A 14,052-nucleotide genomic window follows, 5' to 3' on the forward strand; every position below is an offset into this window, starting at 1 on the left:
TCCTTCTTACCCATGTATTTCCTCTTCATTTATTTTTTTAGCACTAATATTATTTGGCAAACCATTATGACTTTCCTTCCAAAAAAGAATCATAGGTTTTGAAATAAGTCTCTGGGTTGGAGGAAGCATGATTTGCCATCCATCATGGGAACTATTATGTACTGCTTCTAGAATGAATGCAAGGAAAGTTCTATTGATATAACTAACTATAGTTACCATAGCTGAAGTTAATTACCACAGTTGAAGCTCTCAGTATAGTGATAAAAGAGCATACTTAATAAATTGCTACTAGTGGTAGGTATGTTCTGCTAATAGGAAGATGCTAGAAGGTGTGATATCAAGTAATGCTGCATCAATTCTTCAAAAAATATTCATAACCTCAGAAAAATACCCCTTTGCATATGTATATCTGTATGTGTGCACATGCATGTGTTTGTATGTGTATTACACATGCACATACCAACTATTAACAATTATATCAGTCTATATTAGAATTTGATTTATTTTGTTAACTGCTCATTTCTGAATGATTACTGGTTGTACATAATTTCAATGTCTTGGAAACTGAGGTAATATTAGACTAGCAAATATATGATTAATATTTGATACTGTTTTATTTGTTAGCTATAGTTAATGGTTTATTCTTTTTCCCAAAGGCTTCATTTTAACATTCAGTGTGGCTAATCATATAATGTGAACATAGTGAGAGGCAATTGACCTACAGCTTATTTTCAACAAATATTAAACAGATAGGTAGACACCAATAAAAAAACTAGGCTTATTTTCAACCGTACAAAATGTACTTCTAATTTAATTACAAGAGGTATATGCTAAAAGTGATTTCCTTACCTGTCAGTTTTCAACCCAATCTAACGTATGTCCGTAAGGCATTATCCAGACATATATCTGTGTTTCTTCCTAGGTTACAATGCACCATACCTCTCAGTTTATAGTGAAAATGCAGTTGATATATTCGATGTGAACTCAATGGAGTGGATTCAGACCATCCCCCTCAAGAAGGTAACTAATGAATTATACAGAAAATTAAACAGTTTGGATAGGTTATTCATAATATGAATTAAAACATATGTTGAGTTCCATCTGGATTAAAATATTAAAATATTAATCTGATGAACTAGGAATGGGGACACCCACCCACCTTCAGGGCTACAATGGAAACTAATTAGGTATGAGGCAACTACTCACTGAAGCTGCTTCAGAGTGCTGTTTTTGTTGCAATAAAAAGAAGAGAGAAGTTTCAAGCACTTTGAATTCTTAAAGAAAAGATACTCTGAACAGTACAATACATATATTTCTATTAAATATTTTTAACATTTCATCAGAAGGAATTTGGTACAATTTTTTTGCCTAACATTTTTTATTAAAAGAATATTTTTTGGTGAGCTGCAGCTCACTTCATCAGTGAGTGGTTAAACTGATGTAGGACTTCAGTTGGAGAGACGTGGAGGTGAGAAAGGGAAGAGAAAACAAATTGGTTGTGCAGATGCAGGTTACATTAGAGATAGTTTACAACTATCTTATCAGTTAACAACTGTGATGTTTCAAACCCCACCAAGGTCCTCCTGAATTTTTGCCATGATATTCATGTATGATGTATGATAGTTTATACTGTTTCACATTTTCTTCATATCTTTTTGCTTTTTTTTTTACACTTTACATTTTTTAGGTACGTCCTTTGAACACAGAAGGGTCGCTAAATGTCCTAGGACTAGAAACTGTTAGATTAATTTATTTCAAAAATAAGATGGCAGGTAAGTAAAAAACAACAACTGCTATCTACATTAATTACTGTTCATTCAGACATTAATAGAATGCTGATGTACTGAATGCAATCCAAGTAGCCTTTCCTCAGAAGCATTTTGTAAATGGTGCAATTCCCAAGGTTTTTAATATAATTAAGAAACAATTGGGCTAGCTAATCATTTTAGGCTAAAACTTTGAAGTAGGAACCAGTTACTCCATTTAGATTTATCATATTTTTAGCACTTCAGATATAATTGAATTTTAAGTCTATTACAGGTAGTCCTTGATGATGGAGTCTGGAATTTCCATCATAAATCATGACAGTCATAAATCGAGGCACTCAAGTGACCGAACATGATTTTATGACTCTTTTTGCAGTGGTTGTCAAGCAAACTCCATGATTGTTAAACAAATCAATGTATTCCTATCAACGTTTTTGCCAGAAACCGGCAAAAAAACAAATTGTAGTCACATGACCATGGGACAATGTAACTGGCCATAAAGTTGAGCCAGTTGCCAAGAGCCCAAAATCCAATCATGTGACTGCAGAGGAATTGTGCACCTGTCTGAATTGTGGAACCAGGTAATAAGTAGCTTTTGGCAAGTCCATAATAACTTTGAATGATTACAAGCAACTGGCCATAAGTCAAGGACTATCAGTAGATTTTGTACTGATTTTGTTACCACTGAGATTTTTAAAGAAATTACTTCCACTTCTTCAAATATAAGATATATTAATACTTCCTAAAATTATAGATCCAGATCTTTGAACTAAATAAAACTTTTTTAAATGCAGTGGTTTGGATGTTTGTAGCACTGCAAAGTTCCACTCAGAATGCTTCCATTGACAAAAGGGGACAATTATTTCAAATTCTTCCTTCTAGTAGTATTTATCTGCAAAGTACTTTCAGATTAAAAATTAACTACAGATAGAGAAATAAATCATTGAGTCAGCATTGGGAATCCATGCTTCTTGTGTTTTCTTGCCACTGTCCAATAAGTGGATGATGGGCAATGTTTCAGTCAGCATCACAGAAGTTTCAGCAGGCAAATCTGGTAGTTAAAGGCTAGGAAGGAATATTGCTTGAGTAAACTTTTCTGTCTCGCAGTCTCCTAGAAAAACGTTCCTATTTCTTTTATTTTACACTCTCTAAAAATAAACATTTCTAATACCCATTTATTTTGTATACTATGCCAAATATTTTCTGTATACCACGTCTACTTTAAGCATAAAGTTTTTCTTAGAAGAAATTCTGAATGCAAGATTAACTCCACATTAGGTGCAAACAAGAAGTAGAACTGAACACAGAAGTGGAAAGTTTTACTTTAGCTTTGTTTCAATTATAGTTCTCACCACCCACCCAGTTTTGTCCATGGATCTCAGAACAAGATAAATTTGCCTCTGAATTTACTTGCTTACTTAGAGATGTACAAGTTACGTACCGTAATAAACCATGTGGGGTGCAAAAAATGGTCAGTTGGAAAAAAAGAGTCAAACATCTACATTTCTTTCAAAGACAGGATTCTCTGTATTTTTTATTTTTCAAGCCTCTAATGAATGTTTGCAGATAACATATAATTAGTATAAGCTTAAAACCGTAATCTTATACTATGTATTTATATTGTTCCATTGTTTTAGCATTAGCAGTCGTACTAATTTAGAAAAGTTTTCTATAGTTAGCTCTCTGGAGGAGGGGGGAAAAAGTGATCCTGCTTGGATTTTTATGTTTTTCTTAGAGGGTGATGAGTTGGTGGTTCCTGAGACATCAGATAACAGTCGGAAGCAAATGGTCCGAAATATTAATAATAAACGGCGCTACTCATTCCGGGTGCCCGAGGAAGAGAGAATGCAGCAGAGAAGGTCGGTATTCAACCTGTACTTGTCTTCTGTCCATGCTTGTAGACCCTGAAGACTTGTTGTGTCCCGTCGTTGTATTTTTTTGTTTGTTTGTTTGATTGTTAGAAAAAAAAATGGATTTCTGGGCAATGCGTTCAAACATTTGTCTTTTCTGTTATATATTATGCTTTATTTATATGATGTATAACCCAATACTTAAATTTGTTTTAATTTAAATATAAATGCAAAAGAACTATTGTAAATTGGAATGCATGTCTCCAACTACTGTACATAAGTACATTTGTGTGTGCATGTGTGTATATACTGTATATATGACTGATAATAATAAAGTTTTACGAAAGAAATTTATACTGCTAATTATGCATATATTGTCCAGTTTTGATATTCTCTTTTTTTGCACAGTTCCCATCTGATTCTCTGTAATATTCCCCAGTGCTCTGATGATAACAATTATTTTTCAAATTTTGTGTAGTTTTCAGGCAGCAAAAGGGTCACCTTGGAAGGTAGCATTCAGACTATTATGAAAATATTCAGAAAGGATTCTGATTTTTAAGAAAATACTTTCAAGAAATATGGAGTTAATGTTTCAGCATTTCTCATGTATAGGCTGTGCTGATAAAAGTTTGTATACAATTATGGGAAAACACAGGGAAATAATTGAATTTGCTTGTTTTCAAGTTAGCATTTTTTTTCACTACTGTTGAGGCTTTTAAAGACCTATTTATTACATAACCTATGATTAGAACCAGTTTTATGCTGTCAGGTTTTCTAAAATTCTCAAGAATTTTCTTTTGTATCCTACAACACATTGGCAAATTTCTCTAAAGCTCTTTAAATTATTGTAAGTGTAAAATGTGAAGAGTAGTGCTGTATTCTTCTAATCCTTTTCTTTTCTTCTGTCCTTCATCTCTGCCTCCATCTTTGCAGCATCCGATCATCACTGAGCCCACTTCTACACCTTTTCTTGAATGTTGTCTCAACTCCCTCTCGTAGTGCACTCTGAGACCCAGTAACCATTTGGACTTTTTTGTGAACATGGGCTGTTAAGCTTTTAAGCCAAACCTCTCTGTTCTTCCTGACCTTTTCCCTTCCATCAAGCTAACAGCTGAGATAGAATCAGTATCAGAATTTAAAGTACTTTTCTTTTAAAATTTAGCCATATAAATGGCTATTTGTTTTCTGTTGTGGAATAATTTTTATGAATAGTACATATTTACTCTTTGTGTTTACAAATAGCCACTTCAACATACAATGTCTGAATATTTTCTTTTGCAGAGAGATGCTGCGAGATCCAGAAATGAGAAATAAATTAATTTCTCACCCAACTAACTTTAACCATATAGCACACATGGGCCCAGGAGATGGTATACAGATCCTCAAAGACCTGCCTATGGTAAGCACAGCCTGGTGTATAACAAAAGTGAAATGAATTTGTCTGAAATGTGATACAAATAAAATTTATTAATTGATTTTCTGCCCTATCACACTCTCACAATTCTCAGCAATTTTGTTGTTGTTGTTGTTTATTTATTTATTTATTTATTTTATACATAGACTTATATGCCGCCCTTCTCCCCACGGGACTCAGGGCGGCTCACAGCATATTAAAACAACATAGCACATTTCCCCAATAAAAGCCAATTAAAACCAAATATTTGTAGCTGTGTCTCTTATTAAAAATCATTAAAAATTATCCCTATTTAAAATTCACCCTAGGTCAGTCCCGCTTGCTGAAAAAGCCATGTNTCTTGAGGGCGCGGCGGAAGGTTAGGAGATCCGGAATCGTCCGGATCTCGGGGGGTAGCTCGTTCCAGAGGGTGGGGGCACCCACAGAGAAGGCCCTCCCCCTGGGGGTCGCCAGCCGACATTGCTTGGCCGACGGCACCCTGAGGAGGCCCGCTCTGTGGGAGCGTACCGGTCTGTGGGAGGGAGTCTGTGGCAGAAGTTATGTCCGACCCATGGACAACGTTCCTCCAGGTCTTCCTTCCTCTACCATCTTCTGGAGTCCATTTAAGCTCACGCCTACTGCTTCAGTGACTCCATCCAGCCACCTCATTCTCTGTCGTCCCCTTCTTCTATTGCCCTCAATCTTTCCCAGCATTAGGCCTTTCTCCAGTGAGTCCTTCCTTCTCATTAGGTGGCCAAAGTATTTCAGTTTCAACTTCAGGATCTGGCCTTCTAAAGAGCAGTCGGGGTTGATCTCTTCTAGGACTGACTGGTTTGAACACCTTGCAGTCCAAGGGACTCGCAGGAGTCTTCTCCAGCACCATAGTTCAAAGGCCTCAATTCTTTGTCGCTCAGCCTTTCTTATGGTGTGCAAAACCTTTAAAACATCCATAGTATGAATAAAACAATACAAATAAAATCATAACATTAATGATCAACATAGCAATAAAATGACAAATAAAAAATAAAAGATGGCACAAAAGGGAAGCATCATTGGCGTATGTTCTTCCTTTCATATTTGAAAGAAGAAAATGCCCCATTTTTGCGTGATCCCTTCACCCTCAGGTCAAAAATCTCCAGTCTCGTTTCTTTTTTTTTAATTGCTTCCTTGCAATCATCTGCTGTCGCTGATGACTATTTACTTATTGCAGCTTTCCCTAACCCACTCTAACCCTGCCGTTGTGTTTCCCCCAATTTCCCATCATCATTCTTCAGTAACCTGGCTGGGGATACTAGAGGCTTATAATTTTTAGCACACCCAAACCAATGGGATGGATTGCCTGTGCTTGTTAATTAGTGAGCCAGTCAGTCAAGGTCTTCTCTAAATTCTAACCTGGTCATCTTGCTGTTTTATATGACTTTACCTCTTAGCTGTTTCTGACTTGACTGTCTTTCTGTTGCAGAACCTTCGGCCTCAGGAAAGTCGGGCAATGTTTAGTGGTTCTGTCAGTATCCCTTCAATCACAAAAACCCGGACCGAGCCTGGACGTTCCATGAGTGCTAGTAGTGGCTTGGCAGCAAGTAAGTTGCTGAGCCTTCACTTGGTGTCAGCCTCTTTCTCTATTTTCCTTGAGAAGGGTGTACTGTCACCTCGGTATTTGTCTGCTTCGTGAAGGATGTATTAAGAAAGAGGCAGACATTTTGGTGGTCAAGGATATACGACCTTAAGAGCAAAGGGAATTTAGTCAAGAATTTATAGAGAAAAGATTAGACATTCTCTTTGGAGAGAAAACAAATATGAAAGCAATGCAGACTTAATAATTTTAAAAGGCAATACACTGGGTTCATCTATATATGTTCAGCTATTTACAAGCAGTGTATTTGTGTTTGTTTCTTAGTTAACTTTTGGAACTCCCTAATATTGAGAAAACACGTGCTCATGTTGGGAAAACAGTTTTTGCCAACTGAGATCAGCACAATATTCCATATTTTTAAAAAGCGGAAATGTAATTGTTTTTGCCTATTTGTCATATTTCACTATTATGAAATATATCAACATAGTACCTAGAATAAAGCCTCATAAACATATAAAAGGGTATTTTTATTTCATCTGAATATGAGAAAGAGCTACAGAACTAATTGCTAATCAAATTTAATCTTTTTAAAGAAATGAGCTGAGCCTGACTCCTGATAATTACATGGAAGTGCCCAGGGAGTTTTCTTGGCAACAGTAAAGAAGTGTTAGCTGTAAAACCACTTGTTACTCGGTGCATATTGTTGTAGAGAAGTATGAGGAAAGTTAAAATCATAGAACTCCCACTATTTTAATATTGTATGCAGGGATTAAATTGCAAAAATATCAATAATATTAAAAGTATGATTATATGTTATGAAAACAAATGTACTTCAATGCACGTATCATGTTGAACATTCTGTATTGTTTTTATTATTGGCGTATTGCAGTCATGGTATTGATGGAGGCCTAATCAGGATTGGCACTAAGAAATGGGGCAGTTGCACAATACTTTCAGATATACTGTATTTCAGGGCTGCTGTTCATTTGCAATGAACTGTTATAGGACCAACATTTCCAGAAATGTTGACAAAATATTTGGGATTCAGTGCAAGTGGAAGATGTTAAACCTCCCTTCCTATACTTTACCCCACCTAACAGTTTCTCCTTAACCAACACAGAGAGGTTAATTCAATACAGCATATAAAATTATTTTTACTCTTGCTGAAATGGAGGCTGGGATGGAAAAGGGAGAAGAGGCCTTGATAGAAAAGAATGACAATGGAAAAACAAAACTAGCAAACAAACAAACAAAACCATCAGTAGATCAAATAATGGTAAAGTGTGACAATGAATACTATGGGTTATAGTTCTAATGCTTTTACATGGTATGTAGTTAAATTCCTGGGTGCATTTCTAGGAACATCTGCACAAAATGGTAGTGCTTTGCGGAGAGAATTCTCAGGAGGTAGCTATGGAGCAAAGCGTCAGCCAATGGCCTCCCCTTCAGATGGCTCTTTGTCTTCTGGTGGCCTGGACCAAGGCAGTGATGCCCCAGTGAGGGAGTACGAGCGAGAGGTGGGTATAAGCTCCAGTTTATGCTTAAAGTAATTGAAAATCAAGACACATAAGTACTGCACTAGTCGATAATTGAAAGGGAAAGTATTACTCTGTAAAATATGACAAAAATTCTAGTAACATGAATTACATTGATATATTTTTTAGCAATAGCTAAATAGTTTCCGATACAAAATCTAGTGTCGTGGTAGTGTAGTTCGGACTAAATACTTTTAATGTATGTTGGATAGACATTTAGTAGACTAGTGTCTTCCGTTTAGGTTTACTAGAAACCTAGTAAACCAGGTCCCTAGTTCGGTGTAACATTTGAAGAGTTTACCCGACTTAGGGGACACCTTTGTCGATGGCCGATTTTTTTTTGCAAGAGTTGAACAAGCAAAAAATATTCCAAGAAACAGTTGGGGAGAATCTTGTTCATACAAGATTTTTCTTGTTATTGTTAAGCAATTCTTTAAGAGAATGTTACAGAGTACAGTAGAAACAAATTCAGGAAATTATGCAAATAAATAAACATTTATGTAAGTGCGATTACAGTATAGCATTTATAGGCATAGATGCAGATACAGGAAAATAAAAATTAAATCAGCAAATGTCCCTAAGTATATTAATTTCCACTGAAGTTTATAACAACTCTAGAAAAAATGTGAGCTTTTACATTTGGCAGATTATGAACATAAACATCTGTTCTACTGTATTAGTGACAGCATTGCAAGGACTCGAAACGTTAGAGCCCAAAGAGAGACCTTCTAGAACAGGGGTCCTCAACCTTGGCAACTTTAAGACTTGTGGACTTCAACTCCCAGAATTCCTCAGCCAGTCCACAAGTCTTAAAGTTGCCAAGGTTGAGAACCCCTGTTCTAGAAAGTTGCTTGTATAAATGTATAACGTGCTGTTTATTTCCATCCCTCCAAAAGTTTTCAGACCAGTGCACTTTGGGAACGAAAATCAATAACGTTCTCTTGATAAGGTAGAATGGGTATTCTTCACTGCCTATTTTTGATAGGGTTGCTGGCCAGGCAGAGAAAGGAGAGGTAACCACTTGGCATTCCATTCCTTGTCCTTGTCCCTTGCTTCTATAGATTTCCAATCCTCCCTGTTTCCATTTGTGGCCGCACTGTTGTTCACTAATATGTTCTCTTCACGTGTTTTGGGCTGCAGGACTCTGACTCTCCAAGGCACTCTACAGCTTCCAACAGTTCCAACCTGAGCAGCCCTCCCAGTCCCATTTCTCCTCACAAGACCAAGAGCCTCTCCCTGGAGAGCTCGGACCACGTGAGTTGGGACTCATGAACTGCTTCAGCACTCAGATTTGACATCTCAGCAGCTTTTGGTCCCCATGATTCTCCATTTGCTCCCATTCTCATCTCCTCTCAGCTTCCCTACAAGAATCAAACTGTGGGTGGGAGGGGGAGGAAGAGAGTGTATTTGCCATAATTGGCACCAGTAGCGCAACTCTCTTCCCCTCCTAATAGTAGCCAGCAAACAAAAGAAAACCTTGGTGGAGGGCAGCATGGAGTTGTTATATGAGAAATATTGGTATATTTCTATTAATTTTATTTCATAGGATTATGAAATTCCATTGTATGGCATATTATGCAATACACCACACACTCCAAACAAAACATGGTAGTGTAGGATGCTATACACAGTATGTAACAGGAAACCAGATAGATTTGCCTTGGTACACGTAGACCCATATTATATTTTTTCAGGAATAAATACAGCAACACCCTCCATGTTTGGTGATAGGGTGAAATTTGCCCTGCTAAGGAAGATACACATGCTTTCAGACCGCTACTCTGAATGTCAGTCTGATTGCTGCCAGTAAATCATTGATTTGGGGGAAAATGATGCATATTTTACTATAATAGAGTTTAAGTAAATACACAAAATTAAGAGTTAGTACATATGTATATAATAAAAGAAAAAGCAGCATTGTAATGCAACAGAAGATGGATTCCTATTTAAGAGATCCTTTAATTTAAAATGTGTGGTGTTCCTTTTTTCATACTAAATAATCTATGGATTGAGGGTGTGATCTGAATTTAGAACGGCACTGGATAAAAAAAACATACAGCCTAGATGAAGACTCCATCCTCACAATTTTTGCTCTGTGACATTTCCTCCTTATCAGTAGAAAAACGAAAGCCATAAGCATCATTTTAAATTCTCTCTGCCTGTTTTCCACCTGTTCTTTACTTTACAAGCAAAATCTATTGTTTACTAGTACACGGATGAGGTAAAACTGAAGGGTATCCAAACAATTATAGAATCTCCTCAGCTGAAGTAAATGCAAATAGAAATGAATGAGCTTTTGGAAGATTAGGGCTAGGCTTTCAAACCCATTTTGCCTTTTAATCACCACAAGCTCTTAAGTAACTTTCTTAGTTAACTAACTACATTCACTGAATACAAGGATCATTCAGTCTGAAATAGAAGTTTGTAGTTTGTTCTTGATCATTGAAAGTTAACATGCCGCTTGTAAAGTTGTACTTTGCTAAATTATTCAAGACTTCTAAAGATTTTCATTGTGGTCGTCTGCTCACCCATCCTGGCCCAGAATGCCCATTGTCATTGATGTAGAATTCTGGTCGTTGAATCTAATAGAGAAAACCTAATCAGAGCATAGCATTTCTGTCTGAATAGTGGAGATCCATCGTCACCTAGAAAAACAATGGCAAAGAGAACATGCAAATGGAGGGCAAAGGCAAACTCTTTTTTCTTCCATGTTATTGAATAAAATGAGTACAGTTTGCATTTTCACACTAGATGAATGTGATTTTTCTTCCTAGAATCATTGCTTTTTAGGCTAGACCTATGCTCAAGTGGAGAAAGTATTCAGGTGGTAATTTTTTTTAAAAAAATAGTTTCTACAAGTTTTGTAATACATCATGGATATTGTCAAATAATTACAGTTAACATCAGTGGAAAAACAATACATCTGTAACAGTTTCCTAGGTCACCTCTAAAAAATCATCAGCTACAATCATACAAAGTTCTGATTAAGTACTAGAAGATAGAGATCATTGTCTCTCATCATCTAGGTAAATTCAGTTTGTGTCATTATTTGCATTTAGCTCTCTTATACTGGGGAAAAATTGGGAGTAGGAGGCAAAGTTAAAACTTTGCTATTAAGCATGGTATCCTAAACCTATCTGTTGAATTGAGTTCATTAAGAAACTCAAAACTGTGTGTTTTGTCATGAGTTAGAAACAAAAGATTTTAATTTCAGAGCTACCAGCTAAACATACTAAAGGAATTTCCTGCAAGCCTTTTCCAACTAATTGAGTCATATAAAATCTATTAGCTCTCATCACCTTTGACAGTCACTACTCCAAGATCCTGTTTCAACCCCTTCAGTCTTTCTTACAATGATACTCTTGCCATTATCATTGCTCCATACCATGGCGAAAAGGTTAGCATTTCCTCCACCCCATATTGGCTGGTGTTTTTTTTAAGGCTTCTGGTTCTAGCTTTAAACTGCACCTGGCTTGCAGAATTATTGATTTCAGAAATGATCTTGGAAGCCCTCAACAAGTTCTATGGCAATAAGCTATGTTTCATTTGGAGACATAGTTGTCACACATGCAAACAAGAGCTAAGGGGAAGGAATCTGCAAATTAGAAATAATTTTACATAACATCAAACTATTTAATAAATTTAAACACTACACTTTGTTAGGATGTGTGAACTTGCAATACCAATATTGATAAGGTATTAGGTACTTTTTTCCAACTGTACCCAACACACTCTTAAATCTCTGAAGTTAGCTAGTAAATTTGAGGTTTGTAGCGATGCATTTCTCAGTTTTCATTCCTACATGATTCTGTTTCTCCAGGCACTTTCATGTGCTCTGATTGAACCCTGACTAATTTGGTTAGGATCTCTTTTGAATGCAGCTTGAAGCTTTGCTGGCCCTAAATGAGAAGTTTGCTTTGAATTGATTCAGGCACTTCATTCATTGCCCTGTTACATTTATGAGGTTCAATAAATTGGATTATAACTGAACCTCAGATGGTTCACCTCTTACTTGAGACTGTATTTTAAAATAGAAACAATTTATACACAACATTCATGTTTTTTTTCAGATTATATTCCTATTGTATAATTTTATTCTTCTGAATCAGTCTTTCATTAATTGTCTAAAATTTGACTGATAGGCTATTTTGTATTCCTATTTATCTTTTTCTTTTCTTTTCTTTTCTTTTCTTAGAACAGCGGGGGGGAATTCACTATAACATTTATGTTAAACTCAGGTATTTGGAAACAGCAGACTAATGTTTTAATATAGTACATATTAATGCAATAATGTACTTTTGGGTATGTGATTCACCAGAGATACATCTTAGTTGCAAACAAAACTTTTGTTCCAAAGTCCAAAACTTGGGAGATAAATTGACTTAAGGATGGTGGATGTTAAAAATACGATTTTTCAGTTACCAGTTTTCAGGGACAACATACACACGTATAAGAGCAGCATTAGCAGCAGAGATTATTCCCTTTTCCTTTCCTTGTCTGTTGTTTAATGAACAGAAATTGGCTTGTTAGGATTATACTACAGGGTTACCTCTTTATAACTGGGGTCCTTTATCTAGGTGCACAGTTTGGAAACCCCAGGACATGCATGTGCCTTCAGAGGAAGGTTACTGAAAGGCTCCTGGCAAAATCTAGCCCAAAGCAATAGGACTAATCAAGGCACTACCCTGTCACTTTCAAAGTGTCATCCTTTGGATTTTCCTGAGAAACTAGGTTTGCAATTCTTCATCTACAGGGGGCCTTCAGGAATCAGTTAGGGTTGTAGACTTTAAATTTGGGGGACCATATTGCAGGTTAAGCCAATTCCACAAAAGTTTTCATTTTTCCCTTTCTCATTCTACATAAAACATAGTCACACTGATGAGGAAGCAATTCACAACCAAAAAAATGCCCTTGGTATTTAACAGAATTATACCTGCCTTTTTATGTACAATTTCATATCATTTATTTTTTAAAAAAAGATATTTTTAGGGATTTTTTTCATTGTAATATTGTTGTACAGTTTTGCATGGCCTAGATGTAATCACTTTTTTTTGTTTTGGTTTAGAGTATAAAAGCTGACAAGTGTGTGCGTGGGAGGGGGAAGTTTCTGCTTTGGCTCTTCTCACTTGTATTTTTGATTCATGTCCTCAATGTTGTAGAGGACATTGTAAGAGATTCTCTGCTCCAGAACAATGATGTAGATTCTATTGCACAGAAATATTTAAGGTGGATCAGTCAAAAGTGTAATAAGTGGCAGACCACCAATATTTTACATTGATAACACTTAATATTAACCTACTTTGATGTATTGCAATAAAACAGGGAAATACTAGAAATTCAGATCGTTTTGTCTTCTTTTCACTTCCCCCTCAGATCAATTTTATGTTAAGAGTGGGCCCATAAATTCAGCTATTGAGATCTTAATTTCTTACATTAGAAGTGCTGGACCAGAAAACTTTAGGAGCGGTTGCTCTCTTCCAAAGCATCTACTTAATTTAAACCATAGACTAATTATACTCTGCCATTCTGTTCTTGTTTCCTCGATGCTGCTGAGGATAAAAACATTTAAGCTTGTCATATTTTTTCTTCAGCATGTGGTTTGCAAAGCAATGAATCCAGAATATTCTGTTTCGTGATTAGAGCTTAATGAATGGCTATTTGAAGGACAGACCGAACTTAAAAATGTACGGTCAATATTAATTGCTCTTATTTACTGATACACTGCAACGATCAAAAAGAAAACAGGAATTGATTATGCAACCATGTAGATGCAGCTTTTTAGTTAGGAAAAATAAAGCAGAACTGTGAGGGCATTTTTTTTGTTAAAACCTTGCCATCCCCACCCCAGCCCAGTTCCATCATAATGCTATTTGCCCAGTGTGCTATTTACAGTAGTTTTAATTTTATAGGAAATACTTAGGAAGGGGGTCTGATA

General features: G+C 36.1%; 1 protein-coding gene across 2 annotated transcripts in view; it reads left to right on the plus strand.

Moving 5' to 3' along the window:
- The window catches only part of CDC42BPA (CDC42 binding protein kinase alpha), a 149,214-nt gene extending 139,194 nt beyond the window's left edge, over positions 1 to 10,020 (plus strand). For both annotated transcript variants that reach the window (XM_029286291.1, XM_015826578.1), the window contains 7 exons: positions 923 to 1,020; positions 1,688 to 1,772; positions 3,502 to 3,625; positions 4,898 to 5,015; positions 6,472 to 6,589; positions 7,942 to 8,099; positions 9,258 to 10,020. In XM_029286291.1, coding sequence (XP_029142124.1) covers positions 923 to 1,020; positions 1,688 to 1,772; positions 3,502 to 3,625; positions 4,898 to 5,015; positions 6,472 to 6,589; positions 7,942 to 8,099; positions 9,258 to 9,389 — 833 coding nt within the window. In that variant the 3' untranslated portion in view covers positions 9,390 to 10,020. The remainder of the gene's footprint in view (positions 1 to 922; positions 1,021 to 1,687; positions 1,773 to 3,501; positions 3,626 to 4,897; positions 5,016 to 6,471; positions 6,590 to 7,941; positions 8,100 to 9,257) is intronic.
- The last annotated feature ends 4,032 nt before the right edge of the window (positions 10,021 to 14,052 follow it).

This window comes from Protobothrops mucrosquamatus, unplaced genomic scaffold (assembly GCF_001527695.2).
Source record: "Protobothrops mucrosquamatus isolate PMUCROS unplaced genomic scaffold, P.Mucros_1.0 scaffold_210, whole genome shotgun sequence".
Taxonomy (NCBI): Eukaryota; Metazoa; Chordata; class Lepidosauria; order Squamata; family Viperidae; genus Protobothrops; species Protobothrops mucrosquamatus.